The sequence below is a fragment of the Meles meles genome, chromosome 2, assembly GCF_922984935.1.
Source record: "Meles meles chromosome 2, mMelMel3.1 paternal haplotype, whole genome shotgun sequence".
Taxonomy (NCBI): domain Eukaryota; kingdom Metazoa; phylum Chordata; class Mammalia; order Carnivora; family Mustelidae; genus Meles; species Meles meles.
Window position 1 is genome coordinate 182,470,382 of NC_060067.1, and position 27,000 is coordinate 182,497,381.

At 39.8% G+C, this 27,000-nt stretch overlaps 1 protein-coding gene across 3 annotated transcripts; it reads left to right on the forward strand.

Moving 5' to 3' along the window:
- The first annotated feature begins 5,646 nt into the window (after window positions 1-5,646).
- On the forward strand, window positions 5,647-24,385 carry F11 (coagulation factor XI). 3 transcript variants are annotated; one of them, XM_045997893.1, is made up of 15 exons: window positions 5,647-5,975; window positions 7,008-7,063; window positions 9,015-9,177; window positions 10,861-10,967; window positions 11,620-11,779; window positions 13,103-13,212; window positions 13,872-14,031; window positions 16,180-16,289; window positions 16,392-16,554; window positions 16,644-16,750; window positions 19,982-20,150; window positions 21,249-21,424; window positions 22,029-22,124; window positions 22,855-22,994; window positions 23,629-24,385. In XM_045997893.1, the coding sequence occupies exons 1-15, from the start codon at window positions 5,944-5,946 to the stop codon at window positions 23,788-23,790; spliced, it is 1,911 nt and encodes a 636-aa protein (XP_045853849.1). In that variant the 5' UTR covers window positions 5,647-5,943; the 3' UTR covers window positions 23,791-24,385. The 3 variants fall into 3 exon arrangements, with proteins under 3 accessions (XP_045853849.1, XP_045853852.1, XP_045853850.1); XM_045997896.1 differs by having other exon boundaries at window positions 14,010-14,031; XM_045997894.1 differs by lacking the exon at window positions 7,008-7,063.
- Window positions 24,386-27,000: the final 2,615 nt, after the last annotated feature.

A 27,000-nucleotide genomic window follows, 5' to 3' on the forward strand; every position in this document is an offset into this window, starting at 1 on the left:
TTTCAAGTGTTTTCTTCTGATTGTGAGACAAAATGGAAGGTAAGGTACTCCCGATTCTAGCACAGTGCTTGATCACTCTTGTCTGACTGCCTGCTCTGGGGCTCAGTCTCTCTTAGAGATGGTAATTTTTTCTTTCTTCCTCACCTGCATGGTCATGAAAACCTACTACTGCCTGCCTCACTTGGAGTGAAGAGCCGGTAAGCTTGGGTTTTGTTCTGCCAAGTACAGAAGATTCCGTTTTCCAAGAACGAGATGGGTTTTCTGAACGTGGGAGAGTAACAGTGCACTTTTACATCTGGGCCTTCCTACCTCATTAGCTGGTGTTGGCACAAGGCCCAGACTGGGTGTGCAGGAGAGGCCTTGGTGGGGGGGGCAATCACACAGCCTTCATGGAGAACAAGGGATCTGCTCTTTGCGGTGAGGGTGGGGATATCCGTGGATTTGGGTTCTGCCGTGGTTATTCAAGAAGCATTGGGTATATCATATATAGAGTATATCATAAATTCAGTCTTGTCAATTTGTGGTAGCCCTGGAGAAAAGAGTTGATGTAAATAAATCTGCCTAGATCACAAATTCCCAACTTGTCTAAGTTTACCACAACCGACACTGACCATTAATGGACATTCAGGTCCATTAAACTGAGTTCCCATTTACAAAGTTGACCATTGACAAAATATTGTGCAAAATAAGTAGAAAAAATAGAAAAGTGAAATTTCTAAATGTTTTTTTTTTTTTTTCCTCTTCCACACTCAAAGACACAGTAAGCGGTAGAAAGGGGTAAAGATGGGGGCGGGGGCTGAAGGAAAACCATGAGGTCTGAGTTAGTCACACCCCACACACTAGGAATCTGAAGACCCAAGAGTTTACTCCAAAAATGCTCTAGATTTTATAAAACGTGGCTGGGTTCTACGATATAAAAATAAGTACAGCTTCACCTTGTACTTTGGCATGCAATAGATACAGTGGCCCTTGTTCTGTGTGGGTGTCATTTTATCTTTAAAAGGAAAAAAAAAGTGGTTTGCTCTGAGAATCTCCTATCTCTGGCTTTTAGTACTATCAAACGGGCGTTTGAACAGGACTTTGGAACGCTTGCTGGACAAAACACTGGTCAGGGAATGACCTCATCTGGGCAATACCAGGAGGAGAGTTTTGAAATGTGGACTTCCCCTAGAGTATGAAAAAGTATTTTAAAGTTGCTGATCGGGGCCCGCGGTCCAGGCCTGGTCTCTGTTATTCACGTGTTGTCATGTATGGGGGTGAACAGAGGAGCCCGTCACGCAGAAAGCACCATGTGGGACTGAGAAATGTGAGAGGCTAAGAAGGCAAGGGGTTGGGATGACTTCACCCTCACGAGGAACAATGAGGAGGAGGTGTGGGTCCCCGGCTGTGCCACCCAGGAGAGGGTGGTGGCAGCGCCAGGCCTGGAAGCTGGCACTGCTCTTCTCAGTGTGTCCCCCAAGCGCCCACGTATCCCATAGGGGCACATCTAATCCGAGGTTAGCCCAGGGCTCCAACATCCATCTGGTTCCTCACCAAGGTGTGCGAAACCTCTGATTTAAATTAAAAACTTTTAATTATTGTTTACCTCTATCTCCTCACTAAATTGTGAGCAACGTTGAAGGAGGCTCTCCTTCATTCATGTTGCGTATAAATGGGCATTCAGTGAACATCTTATGAAAGAATGCGTCTTTATTCTAGATATGAGGCCGTGGGAGACTTGAAGAGGTACAAAGATGAGCTCAAGGTCACTGTCAAGGACAGATCCAGACTGAACATGGCATTCATATATCCCAGATTGTGTCTCTAGTCCTGATTATGTTGCCTCATTCTATGAAAAGGATAAAAGGTGACGGGAGCATTGAAAACCATTATTTGTTATTTTCATTAGCATCTAAAACAGTGGCTCTCAACTGCAAACAATCCCCACTCAGAGGACATCTGGCAAAGCCTAGAGACATTTTCCGTTTTCACACCTGGGCGAGGGGGTACATTCGGCGGATAGAAGCCAGAGATGTTGCTAACCATCCTATGGAGCCCAGGACAGTCCCTCACCACAAGGAATGATCTGGTCCAAAAATCAAAAATGGCAGTGTAGAGAAACCCCAATTGAAGGTCAGCATTAACACCTTATAATGAAAAGGGAATGGCAGAATGGGATTGTAGGATATGGGAGTCTGTGCCCCTTTTCAAAACAAATCTTGATGAGAGCAAGAAGAGCTCCAAGAGCAAACTGACTGTGGCTGTGACCTAGAACGGGGTCTCTACCTGCAATGTGTCTGTGTGGTTTCCTTTGTCCCAGATGGGGATTTTAGGTCACCAATGCTTATAAGCTCTGACTTGCACGTGGGTCTCTGTAGACTAAGTTCTAGATTCTTCCTAAGATTTTGTCTAGTAATTCCCTATTTCCATTAGCCTTCAAAAGCTTTTTCATTCACTGGGTGTTGGTGGGGGGGGGACTTACCTTTAAGATAAAAGCAGTTGATACTGGAATTCTAAACTGCAGTGGCATTAATTGAAAAAAGTCTTTAGAATACTTACTGTTGCTTTGAAAGGAAGGCCTACTTAATCTCAAAGAGTTTCCATGCAAGTAGAACTCCTATTCTGCTTTTATTTGAATGGACAAAAATATTCTGAAATTTTTATATTATTTCAAAGACTTTAGAAGTTTCACTATCTAAACCATACTTAGTAAGATATTATCTGGTTTCCCAGTGAAGTATTGCTGTCACTAGTGTCTTTCTGTTTCTCCGAAAAGTGTTGGAAGGTTATCATTATAGTCTTTTTTTATTGGAGCTTTAGGATAGAAATGGGGTTTCATGAAGTAAACAATACAAGGATGTAAGGACCTTATGTCACTTCACGTATCAGTTTTCCATATAAACCTGTCTTGGCATAAATTTGCCATTCTGTGTTTGAGCTTCTTAAAAAGCATCACATCATAAATATGGGCTCTTTGTTTGGCTGGAATGTTCTTAATTTCAAATGGGAAACTCAAGAAAGCAGCAGGTAATGACTCTATGTCAAGATTGGTCACACAATCTTGGCAATAGATGAATTAAAACTATCTGAAGAATTGCCTTCCAGATAGAATGTCACACATAAAGCCCTCTTCTGAGTCCAGATCCCCATTATCATTTTCTGCCCTCTGCAACATAACGCTGGCTTCTCTCTTCTTTTCAGAGAGTCTCCAATGAATTTATATGGGGCTAAGCTTCAAATCTACCTTACTTCACTAATGATACTCTCACTGTCTCCTTCAGTAAGTTCTCTTTTACTGCAGTTCCATTTCTGCAAATTTTGAAAGTGGTGTCCAATGTTCCTAATCTTTGCTTGTCTTTCTACACAGGCAGTTGGCCAGTGGAGACTAGGTATTCCACACTTTCATTATTGAGAACACATGTGAGTGCGGGTGGGGAAGACAGAGCGAGAGGGAGAATCTGAGCACTGGGTGTTATATACAACTGATGAATTGTTGAACACTACATCTGAATGTAATGATGTTGAACACTACATCTGAATAGTAATGATGTACTATATGTTGGCTAATTGAATTTAAATAAAGATTTTTTTTTGCCAAATAGTCTGTGTCACTTAACTGAGCCACCCAAGCACCCCAACACACTGTCAGAAACTGTTCAGATAATGTTGCTCTTGTTATAATGGACATAAAATGAGATTGTCTCTATCTCCAAATATTGACAGGCTCACAGTAACTGGTGACATTTTCTAAGTTCAGAAGATCATACTCATATCAGTACAGTGTCCCTGAACAAAGTATCTTTCCTCTGATACCAATTAACTTCAGCAAGATCTCAAATGGGGGCAAACCTCTAATTTTATTTCTTCTTTCCTCTTCAGAACTTTTTTAAAATTGTGACTTCATTTGTGAATGTAAAATCTTATTTTGCTTCTCTATGGAAAATAGAAGTCTTCTTTGAGCCATAAAATTATCTTTCTCTTAAATTTATTTATCTACATTATTTTTGTGAGGGAACTAAAATTTATGTAAATTGGACATATTGAAAAGGTTTTTTTTTTTTAAGATTTTATTTATTTATTTGACAGGCAGAGATCACAAGCAGGCAGAGAGGCAGGCAGAGAGAGAGAGCAAGGGAAGCAGGCTCCCTGCCAAGCAGAGAGCCTGATGCGGGGCTCCATCCTAGGACCCTGGGATCATGACCTGAGCTGAAGGCAGAGGCTTTAACCCACTGAGCCACCCAGGCGCCCCTTGAAAAGGTGTTGTTGTTTTTTTTTTAAAGATTTTATTCATTTATTTGACAGAGATCACAAGTAGGCAGAGAAACAGGCAGAGAGAGGAGGAAGCAGGCTCCCTGCTGAGCAGAGAGCCCGATGTGCGGCTGGATCCCAGGACCCTGAGATCATGACCTGAGCTGAAGGCAGAGGCTTAAACCCACTGAGCCACCCAGGCGTCCCGAAAAGGTTTTTAAAAAAAGATTTTATTTATTTATTTGACACAGAGAGAGCACAAGCAGGCGGGGTAGTGGCAGACAGAGGAGAGGGAGAAGCAGACTCCCCACTAGGTAAGGAGCCCTATGAGGGAGTCAATCCCAGGATGGTGAGACAATGACCTGAGCCAAAGACAGACACTTCTTTTTTTTTTTTTTTTTAAAGATTTTATTTATTTATTTATTTGACAGACAGAGATCATAAGTAGGCAGAGAGGCAGGCAGAGAGAGAGGAGGAAGCAGACTCTCCGCTGAGCAGAGAGCCCGATGTGGGGCTGGATCCCAGGACCCTGGGATCATGACCCGAGCCGAAGGCAGAGGCTTTAACTCACTGAGCCACCCAGGCGCCCCCAAAGACAGACACTTCTTAATGGACTGAGCCACCCAGGTACCCCCCCCCCCCCTTTTTTTTTAAAATTTCTTTAGGCTTTCAGGAGATCACATAGAAATCCTTAGGGCTAGTTATTGCCTAATATTATAAATGAGGAACCTGAGGCTCAGAGAGATAAGGCAACTTGGCCAAGGACCCACAGGTAGCTGGTTTACAGTGCAGCAATATGTGTTTCTGCTGCGGTTCCATGAATAGTAAACTAATGAAGAGTAACAAGAGGACATGCCTCATCCACGGCTCATATAGCGCTTTTAGCCCTTCTTTCAAGATCAATGGGAAGGCGCTCAAGGGTTTCTTGGTGAAACCCAAGAAAGTGTTTAACAAGCCTTCCTCTTGGTGAGCTGCACCAGGTCCTATCACTAGGGGGCACCCTCCAAGACAGAGAGAATCGACCTGTTCTGTTTCCATTGCTTTTCCTGCAAAAGCTAGACACGTGACTTCCCAGCTCTCCTTTTGTCTCAGGGCGCCAACATCCAAAGAAAGATACAAAAGCCTCATATTTTTCCGTTAAAAAAAAAAAAATAGTAAGTTAGACTTTCAGTGTTTGTGAGAGGAATAAAAAAGAGCTTGGCTGCTTAGAACTATCAGCATAGACCTCGGCAGAAGCCTCCAGCCTCCAACAGGTGAGGTTCCGTCCCACTGCTATACCGAGCATCAATTGGTCCATCAGGTCTTCCTTGTTTTCTTTGCAGACCTCGAGGCTCAGGTTCCGTTGGGTTTAATGATTAACAGCTGGTATTTGAACTTGTGGTTCAGTGAAGTGTTGGCAAGTAGGCATACTAATGGGAGTTTGCCCAACTGCTAAGGCACGCAGACAAATCCGAGTTCTCTAGCAATCTCTCTGGGCATCTTTCTTTCTTTCTTTTTGGAGACACAGTAAAATAAAACAAAAAGAGCAAGCAACTCGACCGACGAACATTTTTGATATGCCGAGATTTTAAGTGCCTTGCGGACGTGCTCCACAAAGAGACAAAGTTGCATAACATTGGGAACCAGTAAAAGTAAATATTAAAGTGAGTGTTACCTGCATAAGCTCATGTAGAGGAGGATGAAGACTATTTCAGAAGAAAAACACTCTTACTGAGAATGCGGCAAACAAGCAAACAAAATGATCTCAGGTATGATTTCGAAAGTTCTTATTTAAGGGTTCTCCCAAGCAATTATCCTTTTTCTACCACTGGGGCTTAAAAAATTTTTTTTGCAATGGAGAGTGATTGGTTTATTAAAATTTGTTGGACGTGACATTTTAGAAGTTATATCTCTAATCAGTTTGAGAGAAGATGCAGAATGAAAGAAGACTAATCATTTGTAATCAATGACAAGTATTTTGCAAATTAAAAAGGGTTTCAAGATCAATATTAAAAAATAAGTCTTGGGGCGCCTGGGTGGCTTGGTGGGTTAGGGCCTCTGCCTTCGGCTCTGGTCATGATCTCAGGGTCCTGGGATCCAGCCCTGCATCAGGCTCTCTGCTCAGCCGGGAGCCTGCTTCCCTTCCTCTCTCTCTGCCTGCCTCTCTGCATACTTGAGCTCTCTGTCAAAAAAAAAAAAAAAAAAGAAAACAAGAAAAAAAAAGTCTTGATTTTTCTCACTGATGGCCAGTTTTTTATAGAAGAGTTAAATCAGTGCTTTGTGGGGATGAGTACTTTTATGGATGACCAAGACAGTCTAGGAATATATTTGCAGCAGAATTTTTAAAATGGGAAACTTCGTAAGTAGAAAATCATTTGGAGCTCAATAGCTGTAGAGACTTCAGCGATGGAAAGTAAGGAAGCAATTTGTAAGGCAAAATAAAAGTGGAAAAATTGGAGTTGGGGAAGGGTCAGATGACGGCAGTGAGAAATCTCTGGTCAATGGTGAGGGGCAGGCGGGGTGGGGGTGTGGGTGGAGAGGAAGCAAAGATGAGGGGTGTAATCTCCCCTGTCAGTTCTGGGTTCTCCAGAACTAGGAAAGTGTTGAACTCTATACACAACCATGCTGAAGAATGTCCTGGGATGTGGGGAAAGTAAAATTCAACATTATGGTAAGAGCCCTGGGAACATATGGAATTAACCACTGCCTCCCTCCCTATGTCTTGTAAACACTGATGGCAGTAAGCTAATTATAAATTCACATTTTATGTTTTAAACACATGCACATTTTTCTCTTTGTAGGATGATTTTATTATATCAAGTGGTACATTTCATTTTATTTGCCTCAGTTTCTGGTGGTAAGTAGAGCTTAATCTTAGGTATGAATTGGAAAGAGCTTGGTTCCCTGACTTGAAAACTAGGAAACAAAAGGGATTGATCCCAGGGATGGAAATCACACTGAGGTCCCATGCCATCTATTCCAGGGAAAGAGATCATAATTTTATTTTTCACTTAAGGCTCTGGGGGTTTTCAAAACAGGGGAGGCAAATGAGGTACAGGAACTCTTCATAATAACAGTAATCTATATGTATGTCTATATACACATCTGTACCTATATTTATATCCAAATCCATATCACTCATACTAGTTTGGTGGTAATTAGTACTTGCTTTGTACCAAGAGGTGGGATGTGTGGGCAGTGGGAGTATTTTGAGCTGTCAATAGACTTCATTAAGGGGGTGGGGAGACTGCTGTACAGTTCTGTTGGAAGCAACACAGAACTTGGGGGGGGGCAGGTTTCTGTTAACCTCCAGGTCATTCTTGGCTAGCTGCCAATTTCGGAGAAAATTATGCTATCTGCAGAGGTTGTAGTTGGGTAATTTAGAAGGTGTATGTGGTGGGTTTTGAGCAGAGTCTATGGCAGGGATCCTTGACTCCTTTTCCCCCATAAATCCATGGAGACTATATTCTCAGAATAATGTCTTTAAAGGCATAAAGTAAAAATACACAGGATTACCAAGAAAATCAAGTATATTGCAATATAATTAATGTGTTAAAAAAAAAAAAAACACCCTGAACTCTGATATAAAAATAGATGTGCTTTGTATTAACACATGATGTAACAAGATTGAGTGGTAGGTCTAAAAATGCAGAGTAATAATTACTACCAAACTAGTTGTGAGTGATAATGGTATTTTAAGGTATCTGCAGGTAGTATTTTCTTTTTAAATCTTATAACTGTACTATGACAAAGTTGCAGATACTGGAACACTATGTGCTTTGTTACTCACATTAACAAGAGAAGTCTATGCCACATTTCAGTTAGAGGTTAGAGAAAATAAAGTTGGAATTTTCCCCATCCAAGGCCACGGGCTACCTAAATCCTATAAGCCTCTAGTGATAGTTTTCACTGTTCCCTACTTACATATTTTCCTATATATTTGGTATGTTGGTTATTGCCACAATAAGTATTTGAGTTATATTTTATCCTCCCAAAGTATTTCATTTTTACCAAATCTGTATGTATACATTTACATATATAGTATGCATATAGTAAATATATGTGAAAGATATTAAGACAACCATGGGCAGTTAGTAGTACTTCTTAATAGGACTATACCAAGATTAAAAACTACAACCTTTTATTCAGTGACTAAATAATAATGACCCAAAGAGTCATAATCTGTAATATTAGCTACCTCTTCCTAGAAACAGAAAAAAAATTAATCTTATGCACTTTGGCTTTAAAAGAAAAAAACACAAACCTGTGTATGGTTTCAGTTAGAATGGGATTCAGTTATTTTTCTGAGCATCTAAAGTTCCTGTTACTAAACTGGCCCATTTAAAATAGTAATATGATACCGTATATCATATCCAGGACTATTGAACACTATTGAAAAATGATCAGTCTGGATCCTTTGTTTCATATAAACATGGAGTTTCAACAAGCAAGCAGCTGGGAAAGGAAAAAGCAGGTGGCCCAGTCCAGACTTGGATGCAACGCTAAAGAACATCTTGGGCCAGTAAAGCTCTGTGCAATTATTCAGTCACCCACAAAGCTCCCGTGTCTCCCAGACAACCCCCATCCGTGCCATTCCATTAAGGCAAACATGCCATTTTGTGATTTCCTTTTCTGTCTGAGGCTTCTCACCCAATAAACTACCATAAAAGTATTGATTGCTCTGATTTCCAAGGTCAAGCATATTTTCTGTTACATAGACCTGCTCTGCTGGCCTTTGTGAGATTATTTTCTAATCAGATATGTGCAACTAATATCCAAAATAAGGTGTGTGGTGTATTACATCACAGACTGTGTGACTGAGCTGTTGACAGACACCTGCTTCGAAGGAGGAGACATCACTACCGTCTTCACGCCAAGCGCCAGGCACTGCCAGCTCGTCTGCACCCACCACCCACGCTGTTTGCTTTTCACCTTCATGGCTGAATCGTCTTCTCAAGATCCTACCAAATGGTAAATGTTTGCATTTCTACAAAGCAGAAATAGTTTTTACATGAGGATTACTTACCAATGAGTATTCATCTACCATTTTATAAAATGTACGGTCAATAGTTGGAAAACATACTGTCCTTCAATTGAAATACAAAATATTACAGAAAAAAAGGATGGTGTTTTGGCAGATAAGGGAGGAGCAGACGTGCCCCTCAGTGTGGACTTTCCAACTTCTCTGTGGTCTAGATTTTAATGGTGCACTTTCTCTCTTATTTCTCTCCACTTTTGTGCCTCTTTGCTTTTTGATTGATTATTGATGTTGGATGTTATTTAAACTGGTGCTTTTCCCTCAATTATTTTATTAGGAGATAAATATTTGTAATTGTAGTTTCAAAGAATAGTACAGTAGTCCCCTGACACCACCAAGACTTTTGCCATTTCTTCCCTATCTACCTCTCTTTCTATCATCTATCTAATTTATCTGTTTAACCACTTGAATTAATTTGAAGACATGGTAACATTTCACCCCTAAATATTTCAGCATACATTTTCCTATACAAAAAACATATAATTTTAACAAGAATCCTTTTATACCATCTCAGGTGTCCCCCAAATATAATTTATAGTTATTAACCAGAATCTTCTCCAGGTTCACAAATTGCATTTAGTGGTTTTGTGTCTATAATTATGGTTTTATTTTTATTTTTTTTAAAGATTTTATTTATTTGAGAGAGTGAGTGAGAAAGAGCGTGTGAGGGAGACGGTCAGAGGGAGAAGCAGACTCCCCACTGAGCTGGGAGCCTGATGAGAGACTAGATCCCAGGACTTTGGTTTCATGACCCCAGCCGAGGCAGTCACTTAACCGACTAAGCCACCCAGGTGCCCTAGAGTTACATTTTTAAAATTTTAGGACATTCCATCCACAACTTTTGTTTCCATGTTGAACCTGAAAATTCAGTAACAAAGCTTTACTACAGAATTAAGTTATCAACATTTTTGTGTCTTATTGCCACATTCATAGATACTTACATAGTACCCAGAACTTAAGAAATTACTATTCTAGAATCTAGAGCAGAGCTTGGCAAACTTTTTCTTGACAAGGCAGGGAATAGTTTGGGCTTTACAGGTCAAAAAGCAAACACAAGAATATTACTTAAGTACTTATATAACCATCTAAAATGTAACCATTTAAAAATATAGAAACCATTCTCGGCTCATGGGCCAGACAAAACAGGTGGAGGATCGTTTCGCCAACAGGCCAGAGTTCACCCACCCCGTTTCCAGGTAGTAGGGAATACAATATGTGATCTTTTAAGTGTAGGGATGTTGGAATGAGAAACAAATTTGCAGTTTTGCCAAGAAAATATTTGTTTTGGCAGGAGATAGAGGAGTTTGTTTCTTTCTCTTTGACTTTCTGTGTGCTGACTTTTAAGATCCATTCTTTTATTTTTATTTTTTTTTAAAGATTGTATTTATTTATTTGACAGACAGAGCTCACAAGTAGGCAGAGAGGCAGGCAGAGAGAGAGGAGGAAGCAGGCTCCCTGTTGAGCAGAAAGCCCAATGTGGGGCTTGATTCCAGGACCCTGAGATCATGACATAAGCGGAAGGCAGAGGCTTAACCCACTGAGCCACCCAGGCGCCCCAAGATCCATTCTTTTAAAATGTAAATTCTCATGCAGTAATTTTTTTTTTTTTAAAACAGGTTTACTTGTATCCTGAAAGATAGTGTAACAGAAACACTGCCAAGGGTGAATAGGACAGGAGCCATTTCTGGATATTCTTTCAAGCAATGCTCACACCAAATAAGTGGTAAGTTGTCTTATTGAAATTTGTAAATACTAGTTACTGTGATGTATATATATAGTCATATCACATATGGTTTTATAACTATAAAACAAAACCCTGCTGTATGGTCATAGAGTCTCCAAATGAAGTTAGTTCCTTCAGTGTAGAATAAAAACTAAGCATGCATATCCCCCCCATTCATTAAAATTGACATAATAAAAGGACATGATCTTACTACATTAGTCCTCACCATTCATTTGTTGTCTTTCTCTTTCCCAGTTTAAAGTTTTATGTAAAAGTCCTTATTAAACATATAACTTCGAATCAAAAGAGCAGCTTTAAAGGTTGAGATGACACTTGTCTTAATAGTGAAAAGAATCCTGGATAGTTTAGTCAATCAGTCAGAGGGATAAAGGAGATCAGGGAGGCCAGGGCAGAAAACTGAAACAGTGATTTACAAGTTTACATTGTTGCAGTATAAGAAGGACATTGGCATTGTTTTGCAGCTTCCACTTGAGGGTAGATATTAAGCAGGTTAAGATGAAAACAAAGGACTTCTGAGGAACAGTGGCAGTAAGTGTGGAAAGAGTAAGTCAGGAGGGACAGTTGCTAAGGTAGCATTATTCCGGTTGCCCCTGGAATCTGGAAGATTGCCATTTTCTGCTTTTGTTTCCAGCTTGTAACAAAAAGGTGTATGTGGGCTTGGACATGAAAGGCATGAACTATAATGGCTCGATCGCTAGGAATGTTCAGGAATGCCAAGAGAGGTGTACAAATGATGTGCACTGTCACTTTTTCACATATGCAACAAGCCAGTTTCCCAGCGCAGAGCATCGGTGAGTGAGCCATGGGCTGAGCCCAAGGACAGTAAGTAGATCATTACATTATCCGATGAAAAACATGTATTGCATGGAGCACTGGGTATGGTGCAGAAACAGTGAATCTTGGAACACTGAAAAAATAAAATTTTTTTAAAAAGGAGAAAAAAAAAAAGAAAAACAAAATTTCTCTTCAGCTGAATGCCAGAATTTACTTTTAGCCCCTAAATGACATTACTACAGTAAGTACAGTGCTGATAGTCTTCTTCACAGAAAGTGCATTTAAAGCCCAACTCGGATGCATTTCCTTATAGTAAGGAGTCTGTCTTTTACTGACATTGTTACATTAAAAAAAAAAAAAGATTAACCCATCTCCTAACTAATTTAAAAATGACACATTTCTTCATTGACAGTTTTGAGAGTTATAATTGGTCTGACTATGCCATTCCTGGCCTAAAGGATTATAGAACCCAAAGGAAAAACCCACTCAGGCCTCTCTAAATGAAAGTTTCTTACCTAAGACAAAATAACTGAAACCCATGTGAAGTGTTTTAAAATCTTTCCCATATTGGATTTTGAAATATTCCAGAGATAAATGGGTAGGATATAAAAATGACTTGATCTCTAATGATGAATCTGTGTTCTCTTTTTAAAAAAAGTTTAGGGAAAAAAATGTCACTGACTTTTATATTTAGAAATATTTGTGATGTTTTTGAGTTCTATGGTAAATTATACTTTTCTAGAATCCAAAAGAGAGAAAGAGAAATAAGTTCAAATGACTAATATTTGGATTTACCTTTGGGTTTTAACATTGCCATTCTCCATATTCACAACAAGGACATGAGTGCAAAACAAATAAAGCAATAGAGATTTATTTCAAAAACAATGATAAAACCCTGAATTTAATAAGCAAGCGTTCATGGTTTGTATTTAGCTTAGTTCATATATCTTTTTACATATTTTATATCTAAGACTTAACACAATGGGGACAGCAAGCCAGGAACTTGGGAGTTGCTGGGCATTATAAAAAAGTTAAACTGCTAAAATTGAGAAGGGCTTGAGAATTCATTACTTCCCACCCGATACTCTTTAGACCATCCTTCCTCCAAAGCTCGCATTTTCGTGATGAAAAACAAATTTGACAAAATTCACAGGCCCACCAGGTCTTGGCAGAGCAAGGACTGAAGTCCCGCTGTCCAGTTCTCAGATCCATGCTTTTCAGAGCGATCCCTTAGCTGTAATGCCCAGGCAGTGTCTGCATTGGAATTTCTTATCACCTTATGTTTTTTCCTACTTGTATTTAGAGGAGTAAAGCATTTTTCCATTTTTGTTTTTATTCAGTAACGTTTGTCTACTGAAGTATACCCAAATGGGACTACCAACCAGAATAATGAAGCTCGGTTCAGTGGTGTCTGGATTTTCATTGAAATCCTGTGCACTTTCTAATCTGGGTAACTATTATTACTTTGTGAGATGGTTTGGCCATTAAACAGTAAGTGCTGACGGTATGTACAATGGGTGCTCACTGATGAAATGGACCAAATGATCTTTTACCTTCTTCCTGTGAAAAAATTCATTATGTCCTATATAATTAGAGCTACATTGGAATTTAAAATAATCACTTTACATTTCCTCATTTAAAAGAAAAATTTGAAGATCCTGAGATAAAAAAAAACTTTAAAAAGTTGTTATCGAGACTTTATTACTTTAGAGCAATTTTAGGTTTGCTGCAGAATTGAGGGGAAAGTAAAGATGCCCCATACACGCCTGTGCCCCACCCATGCGCAGACTCCCTCATGATCAATACTCTCCTCCAGAGTGGTACGTTCGTTACAGTTGATTAACGTACGTGGACCCATACTAATCCCCTCAAGTCCATGGTTCACTTTCTCATGCACTCTTGGTGTTGTGTATTCTATGAGTTTGGACAATGTCATTATAGTATCAGAAAGAATTTCCACTGCCCTCAAATTCCTTTGTGCTCAGCCTATTCACCCCTCCCTTGCCCCCTAACTAACTTTTCATATGGCATTTACAAATATGATAACTGGGATTTTACCAATTATGTGGGTGAACTGATTCCTTAAGCATAGTGTCTTCTGTTGTGCAGCTTGCATTAGGGACATTTTCCCTGGTACAGCGTTTGCAGACAGTAACATTGACAGTGTCGTGGCTCCAGATGCCTTTGTCTGTCGCCGCATTTGTACTCACCATCCCAGTTGTTTGTTTTTTACCTTCTTTTCTCAAGAATGGCCAAAGGAATCTGAAAGGTAAGGAGTTAAGATTAAGAATGTGGTATCTTTTAAACAACTGCTCAAAATCCATTGTTAACAATTCTGAGCTGCTACACATTTGATCTAAATGCCTGCATAGAGTAGATCAAATTTGTGAAGAAGAATTCCTAGCTCCTCTTTCTTTCCGTTCCCGACCTAATAGCCACAAATCCCATGTTAGCAAGGACCCTTGTTTTCTTTACCTGCGGGAGGTCCCTGCCTTCAGCAAAGAGTTGCCTAGCTCTTAACACAATGAAGAAAACATGGATGATCATTAAGAGGCAACTTCGTCTAATGCCCAGTTTGAGATCATTGAGCAGAAAAAGCTAGGAATACCAGTGAAATGTCCAATCAATGTGAAGAGAAGGGGAAGTGAAGGCCTATATTAATGAAATTGAGATAATTGTGGAGGGAGGTTTGAGACTTGAGATAGTGTTTCCTTACTGATGGGTATTAATACAGGAAGCCATAGTAAAGCATAGGAATTGTCTTTGATCATTAAAGGGTTATCTTTTGGGGTTGCTGCCCCTCATTAATAAGACTTACTAAAAACAACAAACAACAGCAAAACCCTTAAGATTAAGTCTGCTTCAAAATCTAGGTTCTCTATATTATCTGAATCAAAATTCTCAGAATCCTTGGTATTTGCTTGATTTGGCTGCCCACATGGGGATTGTGTCCCCAAGAGCAATCCAGCCAGGGTAGCCCTTAAGTTCCTTGCCCATCAAGCAAGCCTGGTTTTCCATTGAGCAACTTTTAGAAGTATTAAGGCTGTCACATGAAAATATATCTGTTGCTTTCATTTACTCAACAACATAATGTAATTTATTCGGTGCCTACTGTATACTAGGCACTGTTCTAAACACCAGGGATACTATTAATGAACTAAACAGATAAAAACCCTGCCCTATTTGGACCAGAGTGAAAGTGAGAGAGAAGTAATCAGATTGGGATATATTGTCCATGTAGGGCCAATAAGATTTGCCGATGAATTTGACATCGGCTCTGGAGGAAAGAAAGTCAATGATAGCGCTAAGACTTTTGGCCCAGGGAGCTGAGAGGATGAAAACCCCATCACGGGGATGTAGATTTCAAGAGGGAAGAGGTGCCTAGTAGACATCCAGAGGGAAGTGTTGAATTGGCAATTGGAAAGAGAAATCTGGAACGAAGAAGAGAGGTTTATGGTCTAGATCTGTGTCCAGGTGTTACCAGCATACATGGTTATTGAAGTGACTGAAACTGGGCAAGAACATTAAAGGGCTGAAAGCAGGCAGAGAAGAAAGGGGGTTCAAAGATTGAGCCTTGGGACATGATAAATGCCACAAATTAGAAAGATGGCTTTGATACCATTGGGTTCATCCCTGTTCTTTTTCTTTGTACTCCTTTTATAAAATTCTCAATCAATGTCTGTACGAGGAGTAACACATTGGATCCTCAGTACAGGGTGAGGGGTGGATGAACACTACAGGCCAAGACTTGCCTTTTTAAATTTAAATTAATTAAAATTAAATAGAAGTATATATTCATTTCTATAGTTGTCTTAGCCACATTCCAAGTGCTCACTAGCCACATGTAGCTAGTGGCCATTGCCTCGGATGGCACAGACGTGGACTATTCCCATCACTGTGGAAAATTTTGTTGGATAGCTCTGCTCTACACTGTGATTTGGGGCTAATTAGGAAAAGTTACTTCTTCCAGGAAGATGCTCCCTGTGCGGAGTTTGTGTTGGAATACATTTATCCCTGTCTAAGCCAGGAATAAATCTGCCATCCAGAGTCACCCAGCAACTCTGGACGCCAGATTTCTCCGCTAACATGAAAGTGATGGAATCTTTGAGTTGGGCTAGGGGATTTGAAAGAAAGGGGGCAAAGAAGGAAAGTGCTCGGAACACTGACAATAGAACCAGCTCAGAAAATTTTTATGGAGGCAAGTGGTTTCGTTTTGAAGATCTGTCTACTACCTGTGGATCATGGGGTCTGACTCAATGATTTATGAAAAGTACTTGCAAAATGAGAAATTTTTCACTGTCCAGGACCAACATGAATTAATTGCCTTTTGTGTGTGCTATAAAAAGTGGTTCTTTTCTTTGATATGTCTTACATGATATATTTACATTACCCCCACCCCTTTTTTTTTTATGGTCAGAAATCTTTGTCTCCTGAAAACATCTGAAAGTGGATTACCGAGTACACGCATTAAAAAGAACAAAGCTCTTTCTGGGTTCAGTCTGCAAAGCTGCAGGCACAGTGTCCCAGGTAAGCTGTGAAAGCACTTTCTACTGCTTGAGCTCAGCACAGCTGAGGCTGACCAGTGCTGAGGATTTGTGTCTCATATCTGATCTGTGGTTTGCTGCCTAGTGTTTTGTCACTCCTCATTTTACCACGACACTGATTTCTTGGGAGAAGAACTGGACATTGTTGATGCGAAAGGGCATGAAGCTTGCCAGAAAATGTGTACTGACACCATACGCTGCCAATTTTTTACCTATTCTCCATCTCCAGAATCTTGCAACGGAGGGAAGTAAGACCTATGAAGAGTTACGTAGACACTCTTGTCCCATCTTCTAGAGGGGTGCGTTATGTTTATACTCTTCTGTTTCCAACTTGCAGGGGTAAATGTTACTTAAAACTTTCTTCAAATGGATCTCCAACTAAAATACTTCATGGGAGAGGAGGCATCTCTGGATATACATTAAGGTTATGTAAAATGGATAATGGTGAGTTTAATGTTACCTGAGGAAAAATGTATCTGAAGGAGTTACTCTGTACCAAATATATCATGACAGAGAGAGTCATTAATAGCCACAAAGGGAGAAAATTAGTATGATAACAAACTTAGATGCAATTTTCTCTTATTTTTGCTCCCGTCACCCAGGCTGACCATTTTTTATGGGTAATTATTGGGCCTTAACTAAACTCTGCATTGCCTAGTATTAAATGAATATTTTTAAAATTTGACACATTTTACACAGCTGGTGTTTCATGGTGAGACTCAGGTTTAGCCAACACTTTGATGTTTGATTCTTGTTATGAAGGCCAGTGATCTTCCTTATGATCCTTTAAAATTGAATATCAGCCAGCATTTTGGTTAATCAAATCATTCATTTTCTGTCCATTGACCATGACTTAACTTTTAACTGAAAGATAAATAATTATCATATGTTTGAAAAATTATGTATTTATTCAAAAAATAAAGCAGTTCCTTCTCAGGGGCCTTCATTCTTTCTGATTGCCTACATGTGTTCTGTATATCTATTACTATTGGCAAAAATTTACAGTAAAACCTTTTTAATTTATAACAATGAGTGTGGTAGGGTAGAAAGGAAATAAAAAGATTGTATATATTAAAGAATACCTATACTAACATAAAAATTTTAATGGAAATCAGATCAGCCATGGCCAATTCCAGGGTCTAATTTCTAAGCATAGTACCAAGTGCTGGTTTTTAGGCAAACAGACGATCTAAGGGACAGAATCCCCGAGAGGAAAGAATATACCACGCTCCTCCCTAAATTACCCATTATGACTTCAGTACTTACTGATTTACATAAAACTACATTTTAGACTTTTGTTGCTTAATGTCCAGTATTATAAAGCACTACAAATTTAAGATTCAATGAGATTTAGTGAATAAAAAGGAGTGATGATTATATTTTGTAATGGTTTTCAGAGTATGAAAGTTTTTTGTGTCAGAATTACTTCTCTACTGAGAAGATGAGTAAATCCTTAACTTCTGAGAACTTGTCACATAGCATATACCATATTGTGTCCAGTGCTTAATATCCTAACTAGGAAACCGTGCCTTCCTGGGGTGTAGAGGGATCTGATGGGAATCTTTGGATGGCCCGAGCTCCTTTAGAAAGCCAGCCAATGATGTTGTATCTCACATATTCTTTTTTCCTCACAATACATTTATTTACCTGAGACAGAAGGAGCATTTATGATAATTCGGTCATCTGCTAAGCACTAGAAGGGACGCTTGACATTTGGCAGATTTTGTTGTTAGTGATATTGATATAGTTTCTAAAATGGGAATCACACTTACACCTTAAACTGCAGAATCCATTCCCCATCCGCCTTCTTTCATTAGCTTTTTCTCTAATGAATGTATGGATTCTGGTCCGTGAAGGCTACAGTACATATCACGTAGAAACTGATAGCTGAAGCAGAAAATACAAGATAAAGGGAAATAAAATCTTACAACTTTTTAGGGCACCTTCTGAAACTAGATAATTAGATTTTCCTGCACTCTACTAGATGAAATAATACCCTAGTGGGAGGGGATTCCCACTGGAGATAGTTCCCATGTCTTATACTGCCATTGGTCTTCATAACTTCTTGAAAATACAGAACAATTGCCATAAAAAAAAAAAGTTTCCTGACACAAAAATCTAACGCTAAACACATTATCTTCAGCATTTTGTTTAAACTGAGAGACAAAAGGGAATGAACAAGACCATTATCCCTAAGATAGACTTTCTTGTTTGTGACATATTTTAGTTACGGCTTACCTATTAATTTTCCTGAACTTTGTCGTTCCTTTCTTGTAAATCATAATGGCTTCCCTGAAATTCCAGAATCTAGTCAAAATCTTCAAAATGTTACTCTGAAGCTAATCTCACTCCATCTACTCTCAGGTGAGAACTCTTCTCTCAGCATCCCAGCTGTTTAAGCTTTCTCAAGCCCATCAAGCTTCTTCCTGCCTCCACATGCACCAACTGGTGTTTTCTCCAGGACTCCTTTTCCTGACTTCTCCTTTGATCTGCAGTCTGCCCCAGGATGATATATCCATTTCCCTGTTGAGGAAAGAAAGGGCTGGGGAGGCTGTTTTACAGACTTTGTGTTTACCCACAAAACCAGGAAGCGGACCATCTAGGACTTGGCTTCTGCCTAGTGACTCTCTTGCTAATTTCACACTCCTCCTTTAGCTAAGGCCACAAAACTTCCCCGATCCTCCGGGCCTTGCTATTCTAAGTGTGGTCTGGGTATAGCATGTTGAGGTTACCGGTAAACCTGCTAGAAAAAATTTCAGGTTTCACCCTAGACTGAATCAGAATCAGTATTTTAAAAAACAATCAGGTGAAAAAATAAAGTAAAAATAAAATAAAAGATAACCTGGTGATACATATGCTCATTAAAATATGAGAAGAATTGCTCTAGAACACTGTTGTCTATGAGCATCTCATTCCCATTCTGCCTGGGTTGCTGGGCCAGATTTGGCCAAGGTTCCCATCAGGAGAGTGGGTGCTCATGTTTGACATCTCAGGAAGTGGAAGTAGAATGGACTGTCCTATCCAGGGCAGCTAAGACAGGAAGAAACAGAGGGGTAAATCAGAATCAAAGTCCTTGAGAGAACATCCAACTGTCAACAAGACCCAAAGGCAGAAGCAGCTCAAAAACAGAAGAGCAGTTCAGGTTTGGATGGAACGCAGCTGGAGCAGGAGAGACTGGGATCAAAGGTCAGCCCGAGGGGAAGAAGATGGGGGGAATTGGAGAGATGCTGTAAACTGAGTGGAAGGATATTCTCAAGCTTCAGGGCTGATTGAAATTCAGATTCCTAAGCTCTGCTGTCCAAGTTTCTGATCTATCAGGTCTGAGGGAAGCTCAAGAGGTTGCATCTCTAACCAATTCCCAGCTGATGTGATAGGTCCAAGGGCCACCCTTGACAATGACTTCTTTGGAAGAACCATCAGGGTGAGGGAGGATAAGACTGCATACAATACCGGATGAGACTTTCTTTGGGAACATGTAATTACCAGGTGCCTCAGTCATTCAGTTTTCCTGTGTATGCTTCACTTGCCAACTTGATTACAAAATTTCTTCAAGTCAGTGTCCTGATAAAATACGAAATCGAGGGAAGGTTTTCTCCTCTCTGAACCTGAAGGGATGTAACTACTGATGGAAGAGGAAGATTTAGGGGGCTCCTCATTGCCATCCCTCTGTTGCAGTGTGTACAACCAAAATCAAACCCAGAATTGTTGGAGGAACGACATCTGTTCATGGCGAGTGGCCATGGCAGGTATCTTTGCAGATCACGTCACCCAGCCAGAGACACCTGTGTGGAGGCTCCATCATTGGAAACCGGTGGATACTAACAGCTGCTCACTGTTTCGACGAGTTGGTACCATTCCTGTTTTTATTAGTTCCCCAGGCTCACACATATATCTAATCTGTCATTAGCATTTTAGTAAATACTTTAAAAATGCAAATTATCCTATTTGCTAAATTAAATTTCTAGAGTGAAAAAAAGAAGTGTAGAAGGGAAGAACCACTTATGGTCTGCCAGCGTCAGATGAGGTGCAGAACCATGATGGCATACTATTTCACATGCCCATTTAAACGCATCCAAATGCCCGGGAGTGTTCTTGGTAGTTTCCATCAGGACATATCTTCTGTGCATTGTCTTGGGCCTTGGGTCCAGAACTAAACACAAGGAGAGTTTCCCCTTCTCTAAATCTAATATGTCATTCTCTCTCTCCCTTGCTGCTTCTTCCCTGTCTCTCTTTTCTCTTCCCCCTCCTCTCTCTCTTTCTCTTCTCTCCCTATGTTTCCAAATACAGAAGGAAGAGTTCATTATAAGTCCTCATTGGATTCCCTACTTAGGTCAGTTTCAATATTGACCAGACTTAAAAGCCCCATCGGGAGATGATGTGTATCCCAGGGAGTTTTAGTTGGCCAAACTTGCTCTTTGTACTTCAGAATTCTCTGAGTTTCCAGACATGGTATTGTGTTTTTTTTTGTTTTTGTTTTTCACCAATATGTAGCATACTCACATTAAAAGTCACAGATATGTTTGAAGTCCATAGTCTCCTTAACCTTTTTTTTTTTAACCTTTTTCCTATGGGAAAATGGAGTACCAGAAAAGCCGAGTGAATTTCTCAGGATCACAGCTAATAATGCTAGGGTTGAGACTAGAACCTGGAACTCTTCATGAGAGGGAGACTGAGAGAGAAAAAGAGAACATATGGGTGTGTGTGTTTGTGTGTGTGTGTGTGTGTGTGTGTGTTGGGTGAAAAGAGCCTTCATTCATTTTTATGTGCTTATTATAGTATATACTAACCCAGAGTTTTTTTGGGAGGAATATGTGAGTGAAAAAGCTTACTATGCAATCACTCCTTTCCATCAAAAAGCCCACCACCTGTAGAAAATATTAGTAATAGGTAATTAGCAATTTGGTAATGGGAATTTCTTATCCTCTTATTGTTTTTTCCTTAGGGTAGAGTCACCTAAAATCTTGCGTGTCTATAGTGGCATTCTAAACCAATCAGAAATTAAAAAGGACACATCTTTCTTTGGGGTTCAAGAAATAATAATTCATGATCAATATGAAGTGGCAGAAAGTGGGTATGATATTGCCTTGTTGAAACTGGAAACCGCAATAAATTACACAGGTATGTTGGAATTTTAAATGGGAAGTTATCAAGAATGATTTCCTACATGTAATGTTTAACACCTCCAGATTCATGACCTGACCTCAGCAATCTCAAGGTGGTGTGATCGTGGAAGAGAGAGGATCTGCAAAGCTAGTCTTTTAGTCTGTTAAGACTGGCACTCTTTCCTGATTATTAAAAAAAAATTATAAATAAATTTTATTGTGGGATGTGGGTGAAGAACTAGTTTTCTGCAGGTTTTCTCAGATGTACCAAATGACATAACTCTATAACATATTGGAATATTAAAGATGATTTATCTCTCTCTTTTGGAGACAAAGGGATTGCAGGTCAGAACAAGTAAGCAATTTCTACAGGGTCACAGACCTAGTTAGAGAGATGGAACACGTGGAGAGTGCTGTGCCTTCTCTCTCCCTCATTCCCTCACCCATCTAGTATGTGACGGATAATGCTGAACATGAGTGAAAATGAATGGAAATGAGGCAAAACCCAAATATAATAGATAGAGAACAACGACATGATATAAAGCTAAAGAAGAGAGTCTCTCCTGGGAGAGAAGATATATTTTGATTCTGATGACTAAACTATGATTTTTAAAATTTAGATCTTCAGAGGCCCATATGTCTACCTTCCAAAGGAGATAGAAATGTAATATATACTGATTGCTGGGTGACTGGATGGGGGTACAGAAAGTTAAGAGGTAAGAAATGATGTTTCTCAGTGTGCTCCATCCTAAAGGTAAAGAACATAGCTCAATTTACCCTTATCTGCTGTATCATGGCATACAGGTAAAATGTGAGTAAAATAATCATGTCCTTCAACTACAGAAAGCATGTTAATAAAAATGAAAGGCAGGGCACCTGGGTGGCTCAGTCATTTAGGTGTCTGCCTTCGGCTCACGATCTCTGAGTCCTGGGATCAGTCCCCACATTGGGCTCCCTGCTCAGTGGAGAGTCTGTTTCTCCCTCTCCCCCTCCTCCTGCTCATGCTCTTGGTCTCTCTCTCTCTCTTTCTCAAATAAATTAATAAATAAAATCTTTTAAAAAATGAAAAGGTAAAGTTGCCCAAGTGAGGAGGATCCCACATCTGTTTGATTGGAAATTTTAAACATGACAATCTCATTTAAAGACTATTTTTAATGATGTTTAATGTGAAACCTAGCACTTTTCATGAAATGTCCTGGCCTATTTAGTTATTTTCTCTGGGCTATAATTCCAGTTAGAGGCATACTTAGTTTTGAACTTAATGTTCACAAATAATCTCTATATTTTATAATTATAAAAGGTTTATGAGGTAAACCTAATATTTTTTCTAGATTTTTATATAAGTATGATTATACTATATATATATATATAGATAGATATACACACACATATATATATATATATATATATATGATCATTCCATTAACAAACCATTTTTTTTTTCAGGCAAAATACAAAATACTCTCCAGAAAGCTAGCATACCCTTGGTGACGAATGAAGAATGCCAGATAAGATACAGAAGGCATAAAATAACGAATAAGATGATCTGTGCAGGCTATAAAGAGGGAGGGAAGGATGCTTGTAAGGTAAGAGTGTTTTCAACCAGTTGAATACATTCACATTAGAATGTTTAATGCATTTTTTTAAGAGAGAGCGAGAGCGAGCACATGCACACAAGGGGGGAAGGGCAGCAGGAGAAGGAGAGAATCCCAAGCATGATCCACACAAGGAGCCTGATGCGGGGATTGATCTCATGACTCTGAGATCATGACCTGAGCCAAAATCAAGAGTTGGACACTTAACTGAGCCACCCAGGCACCCCAGAAAGTTTAATTCATTTAAAAAGCAGTCTTCTGGAAACCATGATATATTATTTTATTTACATTGAAGTTTATTGAAGAGCCAAGAACAGAATTTTTTTTTTTTAAAGATTTTATTTATTTATTTGACAGACAGAGATCACAAGTAGACAGAGAGGCAGGCAGAGAGAGAGAGAGGGAAGCAGGCTCGCTGCTGAGCAGAGAGCCCGATGCGGGACTCGATCCCAGGACCCTGAGATCATGACCTGAGCCGAAGGCAGCGGCTTAACCCACTGAGCCACCCAGGCGCCCCCCAAGAACAGAATTTTAAGCAAAATCACTCTGAGGGAAATGTATTTAGATGAGAAGCATCTGAACTCATATGTGCACCTTTTCTTCCCCCTTCTTCACCCCATCACAGGGAGACTCAGGGGGCCCCCTGTCTTGTAAACACAACGAGGTCTGGCATTTGGTGGGCATCACCAGCTGGGGAGAAGGCTGCGGTCAAAGGGAACGGCCAGGGGTTTACACCAACGTGGTTAAGTATGTGGACTGGATTTTGGAGAAAACTCAAGCAGTGTGAAAGAGTCCCCACATGCCATCTGACACCTGAAAGGCAAACCAGATTATTTCTGGGAGGAGGGTTTTGATTGCACTGAAGACAGAGGCTGGGCTGCCATTTTCTCCACAGGTTATGGTACTGAGATAGTAACACATTGAAGGGGGAGGGTATTTGTGAGAATGTGCCAAGAGAAACAAATGATCATCTTCAAAACTTCCATTCTATGATAATCGTTGTTTTCAGCATCCAGTCTCTTGGTTTTTGATCACATGTTACTGGGCCAAAGAAATACTCTATGGTGATTTTTTAAAAATTCAAGTATTGATATTTTTTATGATTCAAGAATCAGATTGTGGCACCAGAGGCTCCGGTAGAGCTGCCAGAAGCAACCACCATAAAAAGATTCGTGAAATGAGAACTGGGAGCTGGAGAAAATGGGGACAAGGACAGTCACCCTCATTTTGCAAGAATCTGTACTCTGCCTACATGAACATCTTTCTTTTGTGAAAGAAGAACTTGACTGGATTCAATGGCTGGTTTTCAGAATAATCAGGAATTTTTGTCATTTCGATTTTTTTTTTTTTTTTTTTGAGAGAGCAATGGGTGGGGGGTGGGGCAGAGGGGAGGGAGGGAGAGAGAATCTTAAGCAGGCTCTATGCTCAGCACAGAGCCTGATGCAGGATTTGATCCCATGTCCCTGAGATCATAACCTGAACCAGAATTGAGAGTTGGATGCTCAACCAACTAAGCCACCCAGGCACCCCTGTCATTTCGGTTTTTAATATGTTTTTAAAGTAGTTTGGGTGGACATGAACCATGAGTGCATGTGAATGTGGACTCTAGGATTTCTATATGGGAAAGAATTGAAGGCTGTAATTCACCTGGATATGGTATCTTCAGGGAAGAATCTTAAAGTTGTACTTGCCTAGAAAACTACTAGTCCGTAGATTGTATATTTATTCGGTGTGATTCTGGGTAAGGGAAGCTGGAGGTGAGGGGAGCAAGCTAGAGCTTTCCGAAGAGAAGTTGCCACGGTGAGTGTGAGTTTACAAATCTGCATTCATGGTAATAAAGGGTTTGGACAGAATTCAATACAAAGTACTTCCAGACTTCAGGGAAAAAACAATTTGGGAACAAGTGGATGGCTCTTGTAGAGTCTTCTTTATCTTCAAAACAGCTCCTTGTATGCTAAGTGTTGGGGCTTTCCGTCTAGTGCGAGTATTTGGTTATTGTTTTTGATGACTAGACTGTGCACTCTTTTCACTGCCGTTTTCAACCTGTGTCAACAACATTACATCTTATCCAGTATGAAAAATACTTAGGGAGCACACTGAACTATGAGGACATAGTGGTAAGCAAAGTGATATGTCTTTACCGTCATGGAACCCCAGTCTAGTTAGCATGAACAACAAAAATCAAAGAATTACACAGTGTAAAACTTCAGTGGGAGGGATGTACAGGGCTCTGTGACAATGGACAAGAAGAAGAGCATTTGGGGCAGGTTCAAAGACTGGGATAAAAAGGAGCTTGTGCTGAGGAGGACAAAGGAAAAACAAAAGCAAACAGAACCCTAAATCAAAAAGACCAGGATGGTCTAAAAGGGCCAGATCCAAAACACTTATAGAGTCAAACAAGACTGAGACTGAGACTTGAGCACCGTTAAAATTACCAAACAGTAGTAATAATTTTCTTATTATCTGCTTATTACCTTAGTAGTCTTGATGTAACACTTCACATTTAAAAAAAAAATTGGGATCTAATTCTTCATAGGAAGAGATCTTCCCTCTACATTCCCCATTTGTGTCTTTTTTGTATCAAAACTAGAGGAAGAGGCATGAAAGGGGGAGGACACCATGTGTTGCTAATCCATTTCTGAATAAATGTTTGCTCTTTAAAAGAGGCAGAGAAAGATCTTTCTGAAAAGTCTTCCCTGACAAATATTTGAGAAAACACACACCTTAGTTTTGTCATACTTAACATTGAATATTATCTTAATTTTTTAACAGTAAGCATATGCCCATGATTCAGAAATGAAAATACTGGGAGAACATATAAAATATACCTTATACCTGTAAGGAGAAGGTTCCCTGCCCCACACCAAAAGACTGCACACCCTAACAATGTTCAGCGCTGTTCTCCTTTTCATACTCTGCCTTGGAAATATTTCTGATTGGTACCCAATGGGCTTCCTCAGTTTGTATTTTTTACAAAAGTATGGTATTCCAGTGTGGGGATTCCAAACACCAGCTGCCTACTGATAGACACTTACATGGTTTTCAATATTTTCACTCATATGTGGTAAATTCGTAGCATATATTCCAGAAGTAGAATTGCTGAGAACAAAACCAAACCAAAAGAGTAAATGCATTTGTAATTTTAGTGTTATCCAATTTCTCTCCAAAAACCTTTGGCAATTTTCTCTCCCATTAGCAATATAGCAGGGCCACCCTTTGGCTATCTTGATGATATTAAACTTGGGAATTTTTGACAGCCCGATAGTTGGAAAAAGGTGTCTCAATATAGTTTTGTTTTTGTGATTTCCTTAATATAAATGACATTAAACATCACATGTATAATGTCACCAACTTATTAACAGCTTAATTTTTATTTAAATATTTAGTAGTTACCATGTAGACAAAAATAGAGTATGATCCGTGCAGCCTTACAACATGGTAAGAATTCTTGCAAGGAAAAAAAAAAAACACAGAACTTGCAGAACTTAACCTGTTAAATCTGGACAGTAGCTCAGTATTGTGAAAATACTGGTTGGCTGTCCTTCTTTCAGGTTACAGGCATAGATTTGGTGTGGAAGTAGTGCCATCTCTGGTTCCTGCTCTGTGGCTGAGCAGGTCTAGGCAGCTGGCACATGGTCTCCCCCAGCTCCTGGGATTGGCTCGGAGATATCAGTCTGAGCAACATGTAAGACTTTAATTGTTGAGGGAATGGCTTTGTCCTCCTCCTCCATGTGAATGAGGAAGCACTCATGGCAGCAAATTTGAGAAGCCAGCCCAGGGCCCACCGAGACATGGAGACAGAATGCCCGAAGGCTGAACCAACGCTGGGCTTCCTTATTTCATAGCAGTAAATCAATCCCCTTTTGTGTTTAAGGCAGTTCAAATTGGGTTTTCTATTACTTGCAGCTGAAACACTGGGATGCACTGGGACTTAGTGACCTCAAGTATTATTACTACCCTGATCCAATTAACTTTAGCCTATATGTATTAGGCACTT